Source organism: Talpa europaea, assembly GCF_964194135.1.
Source record: "Talpa europaea genome assembly, chromosome: 3".
Taxonomy (NCBI): Eukaryota; Metazoa; Chordata; class Mammalia; order Eulipotyphla; family Talpidae; genus Talpa; species Talpa europaea.
Genome location: NC_140069.1, coordinates 141,337,921 through 141,358,735, shown reverse-complemented (window position 1 = coordinate 141,358,735; position 20,815 = coordinate 141,337,921). Strand labels below are relative to the sequence as shown.

Sequence of the window (20,815 nt, the reverse complement as noted above, 5' to 3'; positions counted from 1 at the left end):
AACACAATTTGTTCACTACCACTCCAACTAAAAATAATAAAGACACTGCTGTCTTATTATATAAAACTGTACTTTTAAAGTTGAATTACAAGTTCACCAGAAACTATGGATGTAGTTTTAGGTTTCATCAAGGAAAGAGTTCAGTTCAGATCAAATTAGATACTGTACATCTAGCCTAGCTGGACTGGTGTCTGGAACTGCTCACTGTGTCACCCCAAACAGCTGTAAACTAAACAATAGTATGTAACTCCATAGGAAGCTTAAGGATTGAGGATATGTACACAACTAATTATATCTCCCCTGCTTCGCGCTCTTCAGAGCTCCGCCTGTCTTCTGATCTGCCATTAGCGCTCTCATAGGACCGCTTCTTATCTTTTCGATCTCTGTCACGAGGTGATCTGTCTCTTGAACTCCTGTCTCTGTCACGTGATGCTAAGTCTTGGTCTCTGAATCTTTCTTTTGAGGATCTGAAAAATATTAATTTGAGGAGCAAAATGTGTTGGGAAACCCAAAAACCCAAATGAAAGAATTGGATAAATATTAAGATATTGATAGCTGCAGATATACAGAATACATCCAAGAAAGTCAGTTTTCTGACAAAAAAAAAAGTACGACCATTTTTAATAAGGGCATTAAACCAAGGAGGTGTGTAAAAACAAATAGCTAAGGTCAAAAAATCATGAGCTTAAATAATTTATAGGATACTGTCATCTCAGAGGTGATCAGAACGCTTTCCCAATTCAAAGTGAATGTATTTAATTGTAAAAAAATAACAGACAATGCCTTAAAAAAGTCAAAGGTATTATCAAATTAAAAAAAATATATAAAATGCAAATTCCAAATTGGATGGAAATCAATAGCCAGACAGTAAATATCTTGGGTGCAGCAGGTCAAGATACAATCTCTTGGGTCTGTTCTTTTTATCAACCCATCAACAATGCAAAAACCATCCACAGCTCCCTGGCTATACTAAAAAGGCCTGTAGATCTGGCCTGCAGACAATAGTTTGTCAAATTTAGTGGAGCTAAGCAAACTATGCTAAATGATATGGCTTTAAATAACTACTTACTATTTCAGAAATCTGCTCTACTCCTGAGCTCATTTAAACAACCAAAAAAAAAAAAAAAATCAGAATGAAAGAAACAGATGATCATACTATAATAAATCTTGATTAACGGTAACTGTTCCTTAATACTACCTCCCCATTCCCATACCCAGTAAGAAAGGTAACAACAAATAAGCTCAAACCAGAAATTCAACTGAAAACCAAAGAACATTATGGGATCAGAATATGGAATCTTCTGCACTTAAAACATCTAGAATGAAGCAGTAGTATATTACATTTATTTGATTCTTTACAGGTAACACAGCACTTTTACACAATTAACTCACTTAACCTGTGTTCAGAAGTAGACTCTGAGGCAACTTCCAAGAACCTGAATAAGTAATGCTTTCAACCTCTAAACAGAAATAAATACTACTGTATTCAGTTTTAGGAATATATTTAAAAGAGGGTTAAACAAAAAGTTGAAAAATCAAAACATTTTACTTAATAAAGGTTTTAACAAGCTTCATTTTTAAAAGGTGTAAAAAAAAAAATTACACAGTGCATACCTGATTACACTAGTTCTTATCCATAGTCATAAGAATGGAGTAAGAGAAAAGAGAAATAATGCCGAAGAATAAAAACACAAATTGCTGGTAAGGCCCAATGGTCAGCAATACTAACTGGAAAACAACTATGAGATGAGTATTAACTAATGTTTTGTGAGAGATTATAATGCCCTGTACACAATGCTCCATTTACTACTTTACTCAAATTATCAGTAATCCTGATGAAGTAGGTGCTCTCACTATCTCTACTTAGTAGATGGGCAAAGTAAGTGAAATAATTAAAATATTTGGAGAAGGCCACTGAACCCAAATAGTTTAAATCTGAAAAAATGTTTTGGAACAGGTAGGAAATAGAAAACTGCAAAAGGTCCTCATTGACCAAAGGGAAGGATTACAAAAAGAATATACTTATACCAGAAACCAGTATTTCAGTTGAGGCAGAAGAACAGCAAATCATAAAAGACTTTTTAAAATAGGGTTTTCACCTTAAAAATTAAACTTTAAGTTGTGTATAATGACATGTAGGATTAATTGCAACTGTCTGCTAATTTTTAGTAAAAACAAAGAATGCTGCTTTGGAAGAAAGTATAAAATGCAATTTTCTGGAAAAAAAATTCCTATACAGCTTAATAAATGCAGGACATGTCAGGGACTAGGTTACCACAATCTCAGATGAGACTTTATGTCCAACCCTTCAATCCTTATCACCAATACAGACTTATCTGAGTTCACAGACACCAGAAAGCACAACAGGTGAGCAGGTCAACAAGAGATACTATCTACATCTTTGATCAGCCAGCATGATGATTCTCAAAATTCAGAGTGCAGGTTATGCTTCATGGAGAATTTACTAAAATGCATTTTTCTGGGCACTGCACTATGTGCCCACAGAGTAAAGACTGTATTGAGATAAGCAGCCTACAAACCACATTGTGAAGAACTCTGACCCCTATGAATTTCCTGCTCCAGTCTCTGTATTTTCCTGATATTCACTACCTGGAACATCTTTTTCCTACCGAGTTTCACCTACTTAAATATATACCGACTTTATTCAAATTTTATCTGCTACCTGGAACCATCTTTTATTCTATTTCCCTCATCTAAATGCCTAAATTATTTACTATATGCAACTTTCTGCACTTTTTAAAATGTGGTGTTACATGGATCTGTTTATTATCAAAGATGTTAGCCCTGTGTTCTGATTCACATAAAGTTGTTCAATATTTTGTTATTTTTTTACTAAGCCTAGTACTGTAGACAGTATACAATTCTAATTAAAATCATCTTAGTAATAATACTTGGTTTGCTAAGAGTAGAATTTAAATGCTTGCATCAAAAATAAATGAGGTGATAGATGTTTTAATTAGATGGCGGGTATCCTTTTACAATATACATGTAAATCTAATCACCAGCATTCACACTTACTTATCTTAAGAGTTTTGTCAACTATACCACAACAAAACAAGGGAGGGGAAACCCTTAAAAAAACAAAAAACAATTTTGAACAAGGCAAGGACAGAAGAAATAAATAAAATATTCATCAAGAGTCTACTGACCAACTCAGCTTGTGAGTAGTTTCAGGGAATGGCTAGGTTGAGGATCTAAAAATATATAAAGATTTTAAACAGCTCTCTATGGATTCTATCATGGGCTTATGTGGAGTAACCCATAGAAAATTTAAGACTAGTAGGTCAGGCACTCAAAAAAATGCTGATCATCTGTATGCTTAAGGATATTTATGAAGAAAAAAGAAATTTTAAGTACGGTTTATGTTCCATAAAAATTACCTGGCTAAAGAGTCATCATGTGACCTGAGAAATTTTGGAAGTTGGTAGGCCTATATATATCTCTATATACATGTATAGTGACTGCTAAGCTCCACCACATTCTAATTCTTTGTCCTCAATAGATTAAATCCTTAAACATACCAATTCTGGGTCTGCCCTCCTTGCACCTTTTGAGTTTTCATGCCAGGGAAGTATAATTTCCTTTAAGATTCTGAATCTGCCCTGCAAAGCTATCTGTATATAACAATGCATTCCTATACAATTTAGATTAATAAAAAATATACTAGAATGTGTCTGCTTCAAAAAAGTATACCAGCTCAAAGAAGTTTGGAAAACAGCAAGTCAAAGTTAAACAATTCTTTTAATGAGAGTACTTCTCAGAGCCCCTTATTTGCCAATACACACTGGGGGCGAGGGGGGGATGGGATGGACAACCCTGAATAACGGTACCTAAAATTATTTGCCCATAAAATACTTTTTTCCAAGACACACTAGTGAGAAAAGCAAAAACCCCTACACAATTGGTTCCAATTTCTTACTCTGGCTCATAAGTATATTCTTTCTAAACTACCCACATAGAGAAAAACGGTATATACCCACACACAAAAATGTGTACAAATTACCAGATGCAAGTTTCAAACCAATAGTATTCCAACTCTAAACCGTAAGGGTAGTTCTGTGTCCTCTTATGGACACCTCAGTACCTCCTCCTGGATCGTTCTCTGCTCCTGTCTCTAGAACTGTGCCCACTTCTCTGGTGGCTACGGCTGCGGCTGCGGCTGCTAGAACGGGATCTGTGGCGATGGCGTTTCTCCCGAGATTTGGATCGAGTTCTCCTCTTACGTTCCCGTGACATGGAGCGAGACCGATGTCGGCGATGCTCTCTGGACCTGGATCTACAAAAAACACATTTGATTTTGCATTTAGCTTTGGAAGCACATTTCTCTTTTACTTGCCTTTTCTTTAAAGAGAAACTATCCGACCTCCCTGGTGGCACAGGTTTTCACAGCACTATCAAGCTATCAGCAGCCACTGCAATACGACTTCAATCCCAGGCTGGCCAGGGAGCTGACTCACATGGCACAGCAGACCTCTCCGATCCTGCCTGCTGCTCCCCTCAGCAGTGTATTTCAGCAGATCTGCCTGATCCGCTCCCCACTCTCTCTGGTGAATCCTCTCACCCCTGCACCTAACCTTAAATGCATAAATAAAACTCTCCTGACTCGCCCACTGTACCCGTCAGCAGTGTATTTCAATCAATCCGCCTGTTTTGCCCCCCACTCTGTCTCTGATGAGTCCTCTCTCTCTCTCTCTCTCTCTCTCACACACACATACCTCTGGCCAGTACCCCAGTTCTTGTATGCATAAATAAATCTTAAAAAAAAAATTTAAAAATTAAAAAAGAAATTACATTTCTGGCATAATATCTAAAGATGTTCAATGTACCAGTAGTTTATCTTTTCAACAATACCTGCATCTATCAAGAGCAGTGAACAAGAACAGTATCATCATGTAACATTTCTTTTTTTTTTTTTAATAGAGGCATGTTTATTTCTTTATTTATTTGTTTTGTTTGTTTGTTCTGTTTACACATGCACTGGGTACAGTCAGAAGCGCGGGAGGGTGAGAGAATTCACCAGAGCCAGAACGGGGAGCAGAGCAGGCAGAAGGACCGAAGCACACTGCTGAGGGGAGCAGCGGGCGGCAGGAGAGGTCTGCGCGCCATGTGGGACCCTCCTCAGGTGGCCGGGGAGCAGCCGGGGATCGAACCGGCGCCCCAGAGGCCGCGGGCAGCTTCGCAACCCAGCGCTCAACCGCTGCGCCACCGGGGAGGCCCTCATGTAACATTTCTACTTCTCATCCTACTTTTGAGAAACTCAAAACAAATTAGCTGATACAATTACTATTAATGTCTTAATCTTTTAGAGGTTTACACAAAACCTTTGCAAAAACACCACTGCAAAGATTCTAAAAAGTGATAGGAGTATCAAACAGAAACTTAAAAGGGTTTTCTTTTAAAACAAGTGCTCTAGTTTATAGGGATCAGTTCTTGGAAAACATTACTCAGAAGGTTTCAAAATAGGATGTGCTCTCAACAATTAGGCTGATTTGAAAAAGAGTAAGGAAAGGCAGTCTAGCTGGAAATGGATTCAAAGACAGACTTAGGATAGGAATGAGGATGGCAAGTGAATTTATAATAATAAAGGACATGCTTTCCTACTTTTTTCAGAAAAAAATTACAAGTAACTAAGGAAAAGCTGTAATGTCTTTAAAAAGCCTGCATATGCTAATGCCAAAGTCAGGAGTTTTCTCTCTTCCTCTTTAAGGCTGTAAATGCCCCCGTTTAAAGATTTTTGGGACCACTGTACAAAGGGTTAACTAATAGAGTCAAGATTAATGTGCAAAATAACCATTTTAGCTTCCCACAGTAACCCACTATAGATCTCTCAAAACTATATCCAACTATTTACCCTAAGAGTGAACTTCTTAATAAACGTATCAATTAGATTTCTAAAGATTTTGTAAAAATATTCTAAAATATTTTTAGTTTTCCTTATAATTCCAGGGCACTGTTAATCTAACTCCGGCAAAACTAAACTGTAGTTCATTAGTAACACCTGACCAAAACCAGACACCAGTTCTAACTTCAACTGCAAAAGAAGACTAACAATCTATTAATTCTCACTCATTTTGAAACGCTATTTAATCTATAAACTACCTTTGAAGACCACAGCTTCACTTACTTATACCTATTTTATATAATACTTACCTTTTAGGATTCTTGCTATGTGATCGAGACCTAAAAAAAGAATATCTACTTTTAGAAAAGTGAGAAAAAGTGCAATGTGGTAAAATTACATTTTTCTTGATTTCTGAATTTATATTAACTTTATAAATAAGGCATATATTTATGCACACAAATTTTTCCAAAATGCCTCACTACTCTATGGGCTTTCTCCCCTTAGCCTATAAGCTTCCTTCTTAAAACACAACACAAAAAAACACCACTTAGTAGACTAAGTTACTCCATGTACAAAACGCTCCGATTTTCCATAAATTACTTCCCAGACTGGAAAAAGTTCTTTTTTTCATATATATCATTTTTTCTTTCTCTCTGGCAACAGAGTAAAGTCTCTCTGATTGGAGATATACATTTTGGAACTATAACCTCACCAGATAATCCCTAGGAAACCCATCTCAATCTATCTTACATCTATTTTTTTGAACATGAAATACAACAATTTAATGTAATTCTCACATCTCCAAGCACACAATTAATGCTCAGTAAATAATAATGTCATTACTAGGAAGTCACATGGATTTTCCTGTGGAAAACATATAGCATCCCAGAAGAATGGTTTTGAATTCAGCTTGATACAAGTTTGTTTTTATTAAACTTTTATATCGTTTATTTTTATACAGTATTGCAGCCTGATAACGGTTTTAACACTGGTTCTACCATCCACCATCTATACCACCTCTACAGGTCATTTACCATCCTTTCCCTCAGCTTACTGCGTCATTTGCAAAAGCAGAATAGTAATAAAAATTCCACAGGGGGATGGGATGGTTCTAGTCACTAGACAAACTAATTAAGGTAGATTCTTAGCACAGTGCCTAGCACATAATAATCACTCAATAGCTGATAATTTTTATCATTATCCTTTTTATTTAATACTTTACTTGGAATCCAATTTTATGTAATTCTTTAATGTCATGTACTTTCCTTATCGACCATACTTAGTTACCCAAGTTCACAGATAAATTAAAAAGTATTTAAAAACATTTCTGAAAGTGTTACACAGTATATAATCAAGATCAAAGAAATTTGCTGGCTGGCAACAAAGACATGAAAATCTTTTTTTTTTTAAAGTTTTATTTTATTTATATTTTTCATTTATTTATTTATTTATACAAGTACTGGGTACAGTCAGAAGCGGGGGAGGGTGAGAGAATTCAGCAGAGCCAGAGCGGGGAGCAGAGCAGGCAGAAGAGGTCTGCGCGCCATGTGGGACCCTCGTCCGGCAGCCAGGGATAGAACCGGTGCTGCAGAGGCTGCGGGCAGCCTCACAACCCAGCGCTCAACCGCTGTGCCACTGGGGAGGCCCACATGTGAAAATCTTTTAAGAGCCACCTTAATCACTGATACTGGTAATACTAGAATCAGTTGAATTTTAAAAGACCGATACTTTCAATGCCATTTACATTGTCTCAAATATAATACTTTCACAGGGCAGTATTTTCATACCAACTTAGATACACAAGAGCACAGATAAAGCTCAAAGTAAAATTTATGGTAAACAAAGAATGCTATCAATGGAGGAATAACAGCACTTCAAAAAATAGTCAAATGTAGTCAAATGGTGGCACAAGGGGTTAAAGCACCACACTATGAAGCAATCTGCAGCCTCTGCAGCACCAGTTCGATTCCCAGCCAGCCAGGGAGCAACCCACATGGTGCAGCAGACCTCTCCCATCTCACCCGCTGCTCCCCTCGGCAGTGTATTTCAGTCAGTCTGCCTGTTCTGTTCCCCACTCTGTATCTGGTAGGTCCTTTCACCACCCCCCACATCTTTGTCCTGTACCCCAGCTCTTGTATGCATAAATAAATCTTCAAAAAAATAAAAATAGTCAAATGTAGCTTTCATTTTGTCACTACAGTGCAAAACGATTACCTGTTACAAGCCCAGTAACACAAATGATGTCAGTTTAAACTGCGTGAAGTAGACCAAGTACAATGTGCTCAAAGTCTGGAGGAAGTTGGAAGGCCTAGTCACATATTGTACAACTACAATTAACTTAGGTACATCTGCTGTAAAAAAGGCATTTAAATTTCAGAGATATAAAATATAATAAAAGGAACTTGATAAGATAGGACCATAGGTAAATCTTTTGTGGCATACCTGTCCCTCCTAAAATTGTCAAACGAAAATTATGGGGCCTCCCTGGTGGCGCAAGGGGTTAGTCTCAGTGCTATCAAGCTATCACCAGCCACTGCAGCGTGAGTTCAATCCCCAGGCAGGGAGCTACCCACATGGCGCAGCAGACATCTCCTGTCTCGCCTGCTGCTCCCCTCAGCAGTGTATTTCAATAGATTAGCCTGTTCTGTTCCCACTGTCTCTGGTGTATCCTCTCACCGCCCCCCGCAACTCTGGCCTACACCCTAGATCTTGTATGCAAAATAAATAAATACATCTTTAAAAAACAAAAAGAAAAGTATGAACATGAGTTACAAAGACTGTTGCTACCACACGGATGGAGCTAGAAGGGATTATGATCAGTGAAATAAGTTAGCAGGAAAAAGAAAAATATCAGATGGTCTCACTCATAGGAGGAATGTAGGAGAACCAAATAAAGGGTTGGGCCATGGGGGGAGGGACAATACTAGCAGCCAAACTATAAATTGGAAACATTCAGCAGGGGAAGGAAAGGCAAAGGGATCAAAATAGGGGGGAGGAGCACAAAAGACTATGGTGCCGGTTCACAGGTGTCTTGGTAGGGGTAATTTTATAAGGATTATTATCTGAGAGGAGAAATCAAACTTGAACAAAAATGAACAGATGTTTAAAAAAAAAAAAAAAAGACTCGCTACTCAAAATGTTAGAAAATTTGTTGCCAATGGGTAAAACTGAATCAGAAGATTTAGACATTCTATATAAAGAGTTACATGTTAAGTCAATAAAACTTTTAATAGTTTCAAGTTCTTAGAATTCAGGGAATATAAAAGTACAATGTAAAAATATTAATGAAACAAAATTCCCAGACCTTTTATCAGTAAGTACAAAAATAAAAAATTGCTCTATGCCAACCTGGCATAAATCTAGCCCATTCTGAAAATCAGAGACTAGGAAGGATTTTGTGAAAAATCTTACAAAACACAAAGATATTATACACTCTTTACTCACCCTTCTAAACTCAGAAATCACCTTAACTTACATGGCTATAAGTTAACATACTTGTAATAAACACTGTCTCAAACTTAGTATATTTTTAAGTAAACTGAAATCTCCCAGGTCCAGATTTAGCAATATCTAAAATGCTCTATCAATCACATCTCTTTTTGGAACCAGGGACATTGAATTTTAACTAATATGACTTTTCAGTGAGTTACTGCATACCTCCTCAGTTTCTCTCTTTCTTCTCTTTCCCTTTCTTCTCTTCGCTTCAGGCGTTCCTGGTTTCTTTTCTCCTGCTTTTCAGCCACAACTCTCTTAAAAAACAATGACAGATAAAATAATAAATAAGAATTATTTATTGGGTCCATTCTTAATGCATAATTACCTTAAATTTTATTGTATCTTATTTCCAGCATAGTGTAACTAACAAAAAATCTGTTTAATAATAATTGTATTTTGTTTTGCCAGGTGTAATCAATAGGCTTACATTCTAGTCTCCAAAATCTTTCCTCCTTAAATAGAAACATCTGTAAATTTGTGTTTCTCCACACTTTCATACTGTTACACTGAGTCCCTAATGTTGTCTGAACTAACATTACTAGGAAACCAGGTACTCGAATATCACTGTTTTGTTTGGAGTTAGCCAGGATTTTTCTCTCTCATCATTATGACAAAGAATTGTAATGGTGTTAAGAGGATTGGCAGCTACATTTCAAAATTAAACTGTAAGAATTTTCCCCTCTAAATGTTTTGTAGCATTAATTTTAACTTAAAGAAAACCTACCAGGGGCCTCCCTGGTGGTACAAAGGGTTAAGACACAGCACTATGGGCCCCCCCTCCACCCCCATGGCGCAGGCAGTTGAGCTCTGCTTCAATCCCAGCCAGTGGGCGAGGGTCCCAATGGCGCGGCAGACCTCTCCTGTCACGCCCGCTGCTCCCCTCAGCAGTGTATTTCGTCAGTCTGCCTGTTCTGCTCCCTGCTCTGTCTCTGGTGAATCCTCTCACCCACCCGTGCATCTGGCCTGTACACCCCGGTTCTTGTATAAATGAATAAGTAAATCTTTAATTAAAAAAAGACACGGCACTATGAAGCAATCCATAGCCACTGCAGCTGGAGTTTGATCCAGGGCCAGGGAGCTATCCACAATGCGCAGCAGACCTCTCCTGACTCACCCACTGCTCCCCTCAACAGTGTACTTCTGTCAATTTGCCTGTTCTGTTCCCCAGTCTGTCTCTGGCGAATCCTCTCACCCCTCCACATCTCTGGCCTATACCCCAGTTCTTGTATGTGTAAATAAACAAATCTTTAAAAAAAAAAGGGGGGGGGAGAGAAAAAGCAAAAGAGAGAAAGTCCCATGAACTTACTATTAGAAGAACTGGGAATTATTTCACATCAATATACTCATTTTGGCAATTTCCCTTTAAATATCATATTACTGCCTTTGGAAAGCAAATTTTGGGGGACTTTGTTTAAAACCCGATTTTCAATATTTCTAATTATGACTCATAATCAACTCAAAATGTTACCTCCCAGAATAAAGGAACAGTATTTGAAAGTTGTCTGTTTCCCACACATCACCCATTAAAGAAGCTGGTATCTCCATTTATTATCCCATAGTATTCTCTATGAGCTGTTAATAGAATCATAGTCAAAAATACATTCTTGAATATTTTTTAATCTCAGTAAAGAACACTGTACAGAAAGACAATATAAAGCAAAAGAATAAGTGGCTAAAAAAAATAAAGGACATTAGTTTACCAATGTACCTTTAATTCTTCAAGCTTCTCTCTTATTTCAATAAATCCAAGGTGCAGTTTACCCCCAAAATGATCAGCCAATCGTCTATCATTATCATGAAGACCTAAATAGGCAGAGCAGACTTCACAAACTCGAAGCTTCTGCTGTTGAAAACTGGAAGCTGGCATTGAATTCCGATAAACTTCCTAGACAAAAATGAGAAAAATAAAGTCTATTTAAACTTCATTAAAAGTCATAGAATTGTTCAAATCTCGGTGGGACCTCCAAAAAAAAAAAAAAAACTCATAGATTTATTAAAGCTATATTAAATTATCAGAAGTAAACATGAAAAGCCATACAATTAAATAAAAGACACCATATTTATGCCAAAAATGTTTCCTAATAAATATACAATAGCATGGTAATTTTATTTTACAAAAGATAGAATTCCCATTACCCCTATCCTCTTCCTTGGGACTTCTCCACCAGGAATGAAAGATCAGACCCTCAAACAACTTTGCCAACAACTATTGTAACAATTCTCCTAGGATATCAAACAGAAGTTTCTGAAAAAGTTTTTTCCATGTTCTATAATGTTCTGTTTTCTATAATTCTTGTTACAAATGAATGAAGCAACCAGAACAGGATCAAGGAAGCAAGAACTGCCCATGATTGCAGAGAATGCATGTCTTCCATAATGTAAAGCTTCCTTCCAATGTCTGCCTGCTTTCTTTCCCAGTCCTTTATTACCACTTTGAAACATGGACCGGGCCTACAATTACAAGACTTCCCAATAAAAGGGGCATGTTCTATTCGGCAAAAAATGAAAGGTGGGCCTCCCCTGGTGGCGCATGAAATGTGAGGAATGCAACTTTCATCACGCTTATCGTATCTATTATCAATGATCTAAGTGTCTTCAGAGGTTAAAATAAGAACAAATTAAGCCCAAAGTAGACAGAAATAATACAGAAATCAATGACATAGAAAACAGAGAAGTAACAAGTGAAAGAGTAAAATTTAAAAAAAAAAAAAAAATGGTTCTTTGAAAATATAAACAAGGTTAATAAACATTTAGCCAGATGGATGGAAAAAAAAAAAGCAAAGCACCAACCGCAAACAGGTTTGACAGATGTTAAAAGGCACAACATTAACTCAATATATGTAACTTAAAGATTTTATGAAATACAAACTTCTAAAAGGAATTAAAAAGGAAACCAAAAAACTGGAAAGTAATATGAATACTGAAAAATTAAGTTTTTAACTAAAAAACTTGCCCACAAGAAAACTTCAGTACTAGATGGCTTCACTGGTGAATTTCATCAAACATTTAAGAGGAAGAAGTTATACTGATCTTACCAAAAACACACTTTAAGAGAACAGATTGGGAATTAGAATTATTTCTATCTAAACCTAAATCAAATTTACTCCATGAACAGGTTGTAAAGATTGCTGGGAATAAGACACACTGAGAAACTTTTCCTTCAACTCTCCCCTGTATGTGAAATATCTTTAACATGTATTTAGATCCTTCTTTCCTTAAAAGGAGGAAACACTCTCAATGAATATAATAGGCTCTATTTTACTACCATTATGGAATTAATTACCTCTGCTTCTCTTTTCTTTGCCCGTGCTTTCTCTACTTCATCCATTACTTTCTGCGATTCTTCCACATTCCCTTCAGCTCCTAGTTGTTCCACTTTGGCCAACAATTTGCCAATTTCTTCATTTAATTCATGAACACGTTCTGCCTAGAAACAAAAGATCATGAACAATAAGCTGAATGAGTATCAAAGTTCAAAATATTTCAGAAAAGCTAAGGCAAATAAGAGTATAAAAAATAATTTCTGGGCCTATCGAAATGAACTGGTGGGATATCCAGGTCTTTAGAACCTTCTTGTCTTCACCACAGGCGGTCAGAGATACCACTGATCTTCATATACCTATTAATTTCCACACTGCTCAAGCAGTGTTGCATAAAATGTCCTTTCTTCCATGATGTGATCCATTGTACCTTTTTATATCTTCTCTTGATATTACCCCACTTGATGACAAAATCTAGTTTCATTTAGTTTCCCAAACTTACCCTGTTGTTTTCTATCTGTGACTTTACACATACTGTGACTTTACACATAAGCTTCCTGGGATTCATTTCTTTCTTTTTTTTTTTTTTTTAAGATTTATTTTTATTTATTTATACAAGCACTGGGTACAATCAGAAGCGTGGGAGGGTGAGAGAATTCACCAGAGCCAGAGCGGGGAGCAGAGTAGGCAGAAGGACCGAAGTACACTGCTGAGGGGAGCAGCAGGCGGCAGGAGAGGTCCGCGTGCCATGTGGGACCCTCCTCCTGTGGCCAGGGAGCAGCTGGCGATTGAACCGGTGCTGCAGAGGCTGCGGGCAGCTTCGCAACCCAGTGCTCAACTGCTGCGCCACCAGGGAGACCCCTGGGATTCATTTCTTACCTCCCTTGCCTGCCTAGTGAATGTCTATCCACTGAACAAGATACAGCTCCGGAATCTATTCTGTGACAATGCTTCACATCTCACCTCCACACCTCTGCTGTATCTCTCCATGCAAGTAGAGATGAGCATACTTCTCTGTCTACCACTGCATCTTTTTTTTGTTTTAAAGATTTATTTATTTATGCATACAAGAGCTGGGGCACAGGCCAGAGATGCAGGGGGTGAGAGGATCCACCAGAGACAGAGTGGGCAACAGAACAGGCAGACTGACTGAAATACACTGCCGAGGGGAGCAGCGGGCAAGACCAGAGAGGTCTGCCTCGCCACGTGGGTTTCTCCCTGGCCGGCTGGGGATCAAACTCACGCTGCAGAGGCTATGGATTGCTTCATAGTGCCGTGCTTAACCCTTTGCGCCACCAGGGAGGCCCAACCTCTGCATCTTATCTGACAATTATTTTGATCTGTATCAAACCACTTTAAATACAGCCATCTGTATTTTCCATCTATTTTCACTGTGCTACAAACAGCATTGGCTCAAATATGAGTAAAAGGAATACATGAATTGGTATATACATTTTAAAATAAAGATACAACTTCAGAGTCTAAGAGGCCTGGCTCACTGTCAAGCCAATGTGCAATTTCGGCCAAATTACTTAACCCAAATCCTCTTCCTCATCAAAGAAGTAGAGACAAAATCTATCTCAGAAAACTGAGAAAAGAAAAAATGTACCTTGTACATACAAGGCACAGCATGCTGTTGATTCTCAATCTACTAGCATGGCACCCCCAGTGTGCATCTTTCCATTGGAATTAATTCTTGCCTTGGAAGACAGGCCTCATCACTAAAATTATCCTGGGAACCTAGTTGATTCCTACTTAAAACAGGCATAAGATTCATATACATATTCTTTATTCTGGCCACAAGGTACTCATTATGTGTGGCAATTTACATTAGCGGAGAAGATGTTCATAATTTGATATGAACATCCAGTCCAAACTAGTGTGCCAAATCATCGTTACTTCTCAAATTTCCTTCAATCCAAGATATTCATCCCTCAAAGAAATTCAACTCTATTTCATTACTCTACCTCTTCAATACTGATTATTTTTCTTTAAATGTGTGTCATGGAAGGACTAAAACCTCAAACTTGAGGCCTCCCTGGTGGCGGACAGAGTTAAACACAGCACTCTGAAGCTGACTGCAGCCTTTCCAGCATGAGGTCGATCCCCAGCTGGCCAGGGAGCAACCCACTTGGCACAGCAGACCTCTCCTGTCTACCCCCACTGCTTCCCTCAGCAGTGTATTTCAGTTAATCTGCCTGTTCTGTTCCCCACTCTGTCTCTGGTGGATCCTCTCACCCCCACACCCCCCGCATCTCTGGCCTGTACCCCAGTTCTTTTTTTTTTAAAAAGATTTATTTATTCATGCATACAAGAACTGAGGTACAGGCCAGAGGTGTGAGGGTGAGAGGATTTACCAGAGATGGAGTGGGGAACAGAAAAGGCAGATTGAAGTACACTGCTGAGAGGAGCAGGGGGCAAGCCAGGAGAGGTCTGATGCGCCATGTGGGTCTACTCCCTGGCTGGGGATCGAACTTGTGCTGCAGTGGCTGCTGATAGCTTCATAGGTTGTGTCTTAACCCCTTGCACCACCAGGGAGGGCTACCCCAGTTCTTGTATCCATAAATAAATAAATCTTAAAATAAAAATCCCTCAAACTCTTCACCCTTCCCTACATCCACTCCCTGATACCTGTAACTGCATACTATCATACCCATGCCCTGAACTAGCATTTAACTGACTTACACTTATAGGGTGGCAGCAAATGTGACATAAGGAAAAGCCTGAAAACACTTTCTGATTGGGCTCGGTGCTCTGCACCTCTGCCATCACAAATGAGAACATGAGGAGGCTCACCTACTAGGCATAGCTCAGGAGTTCCTGGTGAGTGAGCCCCGCTGAAACAGGAATAACTGCCTAGTCAAGTTTAGCCTAAATCATAAGCTCTAGTAGACTCATGATTCTAAATACTCTTTATAAGTCAATGAGTTTTGAGGCAGTTTGTGAAACAGCATTTTTGAAGAGATGAATAGGTATAAACCAACAGTGTTAGGGATCTTCCACAGCACTCATGGATTTCATGAGCTATTAGGTCCTTCATGTTTTAGGATGTTCTTTATAATCCCTATCAGCAGAGAATGTTTCAGAAAAAGCTGGCTGACACTCTGTCCTCAAACAAGGAAGTCCATTTTCCTTTGTACAGATGTGTTGAACACTACATTTAATGCTGTCATCCAAACCCTTACCTGGGTAACACTTACTATTTTGTATTATCACAAAATATACCAGACTACATCGAATGGTACAAAATGTTCTAAAGTAAGTCATTAAGTCAACAAAACGCAATTTCTGGACCTTATTCGTTTTGTTTTGCTTTGAATTCTTTTTTATTATTTATTTATTTTTAAAGATTTATTTATTCATATAAGAGCTGGGGTGCAGGCCAGAGATGCAGGGGTGAGAGGATTCACCAGAGACAGAGTGGGGAACTGAGGGGAGCAGTGGGCAAGACAGACAGCGAGACAGCAGGTCTGCTGTGCCATGTAGGTCACCTCCCTTGCCGGGGATCAAACTTGTGCTGCAGTGGCTGCGGATAGCTTCATAGGGCTGCATCTTAACAACTTGCGCCACCAGGGAGGCCCTGGACCTTATTTGGATTCCAACTCAAATAAATCAGCTATATAGGGAAGACTGAACACATTCTGGATTTCAGATATTTACTTTTTATAGGTGAGGTTTCATGGTTATGTCTTTTCCCAATATTTATTTTTTTATGTATGCAAGAACTAGGATGGGGCCTCCCCAGTGGCATAGCGGTTGAGCATTGGGCTGCGAAGCAGCCCGCAGCCTCTGCAGTGCCGGTTCGATCCCCAGCCGCCGGGCGGGAGTCCCACATGGCACGCAGACCTCTCCTGCCGCCCACTGCTCCCTTCAGCAGTGTACTTCGTCAGTCTGCCTGTTCTGCTCCCTGCTCTGGCTCTGGTGGATTCTCTCACCCTCCCGCGCTTCTGACTGTACCCAGTGCTGTATAAATAAATAAAATCTTAAAAAAAAAAAGAACTAGGATGTAGGCTAGGGTTGGGGGCGGTGGAGGGAGAGGATTCATCAGAGACAGAGTGGAGAGCAGAATAGGCAGACTGACCTGAAATACACTGCTGAGGGGAGCAATGGACGAGAGAAGAGAGGTCTGCTGTGCCATGTGGGTTAGCTCCCAGGACAGGGTTCAAACTTGTGCTGCAGTGGCTGCAGATAGCTTCATAGTGCTGAGACTTAACCCCTTGTGCCACCAAGGAGGCCCATATGCTTATGCTTTCAAAATGAAAAAAGATATCTGGAATTTGCCTTTAAAATAATGAAACAGGGCCTCCCCGGTGGCACAGCACTTGAGCGTTGGGTTGCGAAGCTGCCTGCAGCCTCTGTAGCACCGGTTCAATCCCTGGCCGCTGGCGAGGGCCCCACATGGCACACAGACCTCTCCTGCCACCCGCTGCTCCCCTTAGCAGTGTACATCGTCAGTCTGCTTGTTCTGTTCTCCGCTCTGGCTCTGGTGAATTCTTTCACCCTCCCGAGCTTCTGACTGTACCACAGTGCTAGCATAAATAAAGAAACAAAGAAATCGGGCCTCCCCTGGTGGCGCAACGGTTGAGCGCTGGGCTGTGAAGTTGCCCGCAGCCTCTGCAGCACCAGTTCAATCCCAGGCCGCCGGGGAGGGTCTCACATGGCGCGCAGACCTCTCCAGCCGCCCGCTGCTCCCCTCAGCAGTGTACTTCGGTCCTTCTGCCTGCTCTGCTCCCCACTCTGGCTCTGGTGAATTCTCTCACCCTCCCACACTTCTGACTGTACCCAGTGCTTGTATAAATCAATCTTTAAAAAAAAAATACATAAATAAGTAAATAAATCTTAAAAAAATTAAAATAAAATAATGAAACATGGGCCTCCCTGGTTGCTTTGGTGCTATCACCAAAGTTTCCGCACAGCCTGAGTTCAGTCTCTCACAGGGAGCTAACCCACACGTGGTACAGCAGATCTCTCCTGTTTCGCCCGCTGTTCCCCTCAGCAATGTATTTCAGCAGATCGCCTACTCTGTTCCCCAGTCTCTCTCTGTTGAACCCTCTCACCCCCCTGAACCTCTGGCCTATACATCAATTCTTGTATGCATAAATAAATATTTAAAAAAAAAAACCATATGTGGGCCTCCCCTGGTGACGCAGTGGTTGAACGCTGGGCTGCGAAGCTGTCCCCAGCCTCTGCAGTGCCGGTTAGATCCCTGGCCGCTGGCAAGGGTCCCACATGGCATGCAGACCTCTCCTGCCCCACCCGCTGCTCCCCTCAGCAGTGTGTTTCGTCATCTGCCTGTTTTGTTCCCTGCTCTGGCTCTGGTGAATTCTCTCACCCTCTCGCGCTTCTGACTGTACTCAGTGCTCGTATGGATAAATAAATCTTAAAAAAAAAAAAACAAAAAAAAACCCCAAAACCAAAAACAAAATAAAAACATGTGAATGATTTTCCATACCGTGGACTACTCCTCAGAGAAAAACAGAAACAAAAACAAAAAAACAAGAATGACCTTCTGGAACATGCCACTTGAATGAATCTTCAAAAGGGTGCTGGTGGGGGGAAGTGGGGGAGCCAATCTCAAAAGGATAAACACTGCATTTATTACATTTATGCAATATTTCATAAAATAACCTAACAATAGAGACGGAAATTAGTGGCTGCCCAGAGGCTAGGAATGAGAGGGGATGGGTGTGGGTATATAAAGGAATATCGGGACCTTGTGGTGATGCTACAATTAAGTAACTAAATTGTGATGGTATTTATCCAAGTTACACGTGATAAATTACAGTAACACAAATACACACAAAGGAGTATATGCATAAACAGGGATAATCTAAGTCGTAAATACTACTATAAGAGGCAGCTCGGGCCTTCCTGGTGGCCCAAGGGGTTAAGACATAGTGCTACAGATAGCACTATAAACCTATCCACAGCCACTGCAAGCATGAGTTTGATCCCCGGCCAGGAAGCTGACCCAGATGGCATCAGCAGACCTCTCCTGGTTTGCCCACTGCTCCCCTCAGCAGTGTATTTCGTCAGTCTGCCTGTTCTGCTCCCCACTCTGTCTCTGATGAATCCTCTCACCCATCCCTCCCCCACACCTCTGTCCTGTACCTCAGTTCTCGTATGCACAAATAAATAAATCTTTTTTTAAAAAAACGTAATAGCTAGAGGAAGAAAATGTAGAATTCCCTGTATACATCTTTACAATCTCCAATAAATATAATTACATCCCCCCCTTCCAAAAAAAGAGAGGTCAGAACAATGGAGAAAAATATTTTTAATGAACTTTTTAAAAAGTAGAAAATTGAGACATTACTTTGCACTAATGAATTTTTACCTTCGCGGCCACTTCAGCACTAATCTCTTCTTGAGTTTCTGCTAATCTTTTCTTAGCCACTTCTGTTCTTCGATCACAATCAGCAATGAATGACTGCAGGTGATCCATAGCCTACAAAGTTTAATTTAAAGAGTTACTAGCCAGAAAAACAATTTTATTTATATAAAAGTTTGCTTTTTAAAATGCTACCATGGAAGTTAAAAGGTAATGAGAATGAGGAGGTTCAACTATGAATTGAAAATTCTGTTCATTATTCAACAAAATTACTTAGAATAAACATAAATAATTACCAGGAAAGGCATTTGCATCAAGAAACTGTGCCTTGCAAATATATATTATGCTGAAGAAGTACAAACCAGTGCAGTATTAATAAAAAAAGGCAAATGGTAAATGATACCAAAATTCATACAATATTTTGACTTAATTTTACTTCCAGAAATTGTTTTAAGAAAGTAATCATAGATATATGGAAGGACTAATATTCAAAGATGCACCTCACCCTGCTATTAATAACCAAGAAAAGTTGTAAATACCCTAAATATCGAGCTAACTCCTAAAATGTTGATCTTCAGGCACTGAGAATAGGTTTTCATAGAAGGATATAAGAAAATACTCAGACTCATTTATAAATAAAAGGCACATTATAAAATGTTATTTTATAAAAATTTTAAAAATAAGCATAGAAAAAGAAGAGCACACAAAATGTTAACTATAATTTCTGACTGATTAAACTTCAAATTTGTTTTTGTCTTTCATGTTTTCCACAATAAAAAACTGCCCTCATCATATAAATTATTTATATTTATATAAATTGACTTCTAAAATTTATATGGAAATATAAATTTTATAATTATACTAAAATAGCCAGTACAGTATTTATATAAAGACATTTGTCAGACATATATAGTAATGTCTATAATTAATTATTTGAAAGTAAACTAGGATTTACTTCCAAGTTAAACAATTCAGACTTTCCTATCTTATCATACAGAAACACATCTAATTTATATAACAAATATAACTGCTCAGCATACATCAAATTCTAAAAATGGTTGTCTACCCCAAAAATTTCTTGAAAGTGAAAAGCAGTAAGGTTCATATAAAAGCTCTTACTCTAATGACAGGGAAATATGTATTTCACTACTTTAAGACATATCTTTTAGGTCACAACAGAACTCTATTAAAAAGTCTATGGGGGGCCTCCCCGGTGGCGCAGCGGTTGAGCGCTGGGTTGCGAAGCTGCCCGCAGGCTCTGCAGTGCCGGTTCGATCCCCGGCTGCTCCCCGGCCACCGGAGGAGGGTCCCACATGGCGCGCAGACCTCTCCTGCCGCCCGCTGCTCCCCTCAGCAGTGTACTTCGGTCCTTCTGCCTGCTCTGCTCCCTGCTCTGGCTCTGGTGAATTCTCTCACCCTCCCGCGCTTCTGACTGTACCAAGTGCTTGTATAAATAAATAAATAAATCTTTAAAAAAAAAAAAAAAAGTCTATGGGAAGATTAAAGCAGACAGAAATAATGGATTACTCAATATGTAATGTTGAGTCAACTAAGTAGCTATGGGGGTGAGGGGTGCATATCTGTATACCTAAATTCCTTACACAAGGCTAATTTTAAGTTGGATCAAAATTTTAAGTGCAGAAAATTAAGTTATAAAAATACCAGAATAAACCCACAGGAGTTAACTCATGTCAGAATAAAGGAAGTCTTTTGAATTATCCTAATAAATTTCAAAAGGCTAATAAATTATACAACTAAAAATGTAGTCTGCAAGGTCCACAACCACCAGAAGAAAAACAAGATAAAAATCTATCTGAAAATATTAAAAAAAGAAAAAAAAATCATCTGAGAGAAGAGACTAATTTT

At 39.1% G+C, this 20,815-nt stretch overlaps 1 protein-coding gene across 5 annotated transcripts in view; it reads right to left on the bottom strand.

The window, feature by feature from the left end:
• Positions 1-289: 289 nt before the first annotated feature.
• Positions 290-20,815, bottom strand: part of LOC311167991 (putative RNA-binding protein Luc7-like 2) — a gene marked incomplete at both ends in the record, with an annotated part of 56,501 nt that continues 35,975 nt past the window's right edge. For 3 of the 5 annotated variants that reach the window (XM_084229205.1, XM_084229206.1, XM_084229204.1), the window contains 7 exons: positions 290-467; positions 4,106-4,297; positions 6,172-6,201; positions 9,521-9,612; positions 11,067-11,243; positions 12,642-12,785; positions 18,956-19,066. In XM_084229205.1, coding sequence (XP_084085331.1) covers positions 290-467; positions 4,106-4,297; positions 6,172-6,201; positions 9,521-9,612; positions 11,067-11,243; positions 12,642-12,785; positions 18,956-19,066 — 924 coding nt within the window. The remainder of the gene's footprint in view (positions 468-4,105; positions 4,298-6,171; positions 6,202-9,520; positions 9,613-11,066; positions 11,244-12,641; positions 12,786-18,955; positions 19,067-20,815) is intronic. The other 2 variants (XM_084229207.1, XM_084229208.1) reach the window with 1 other exon arrangement.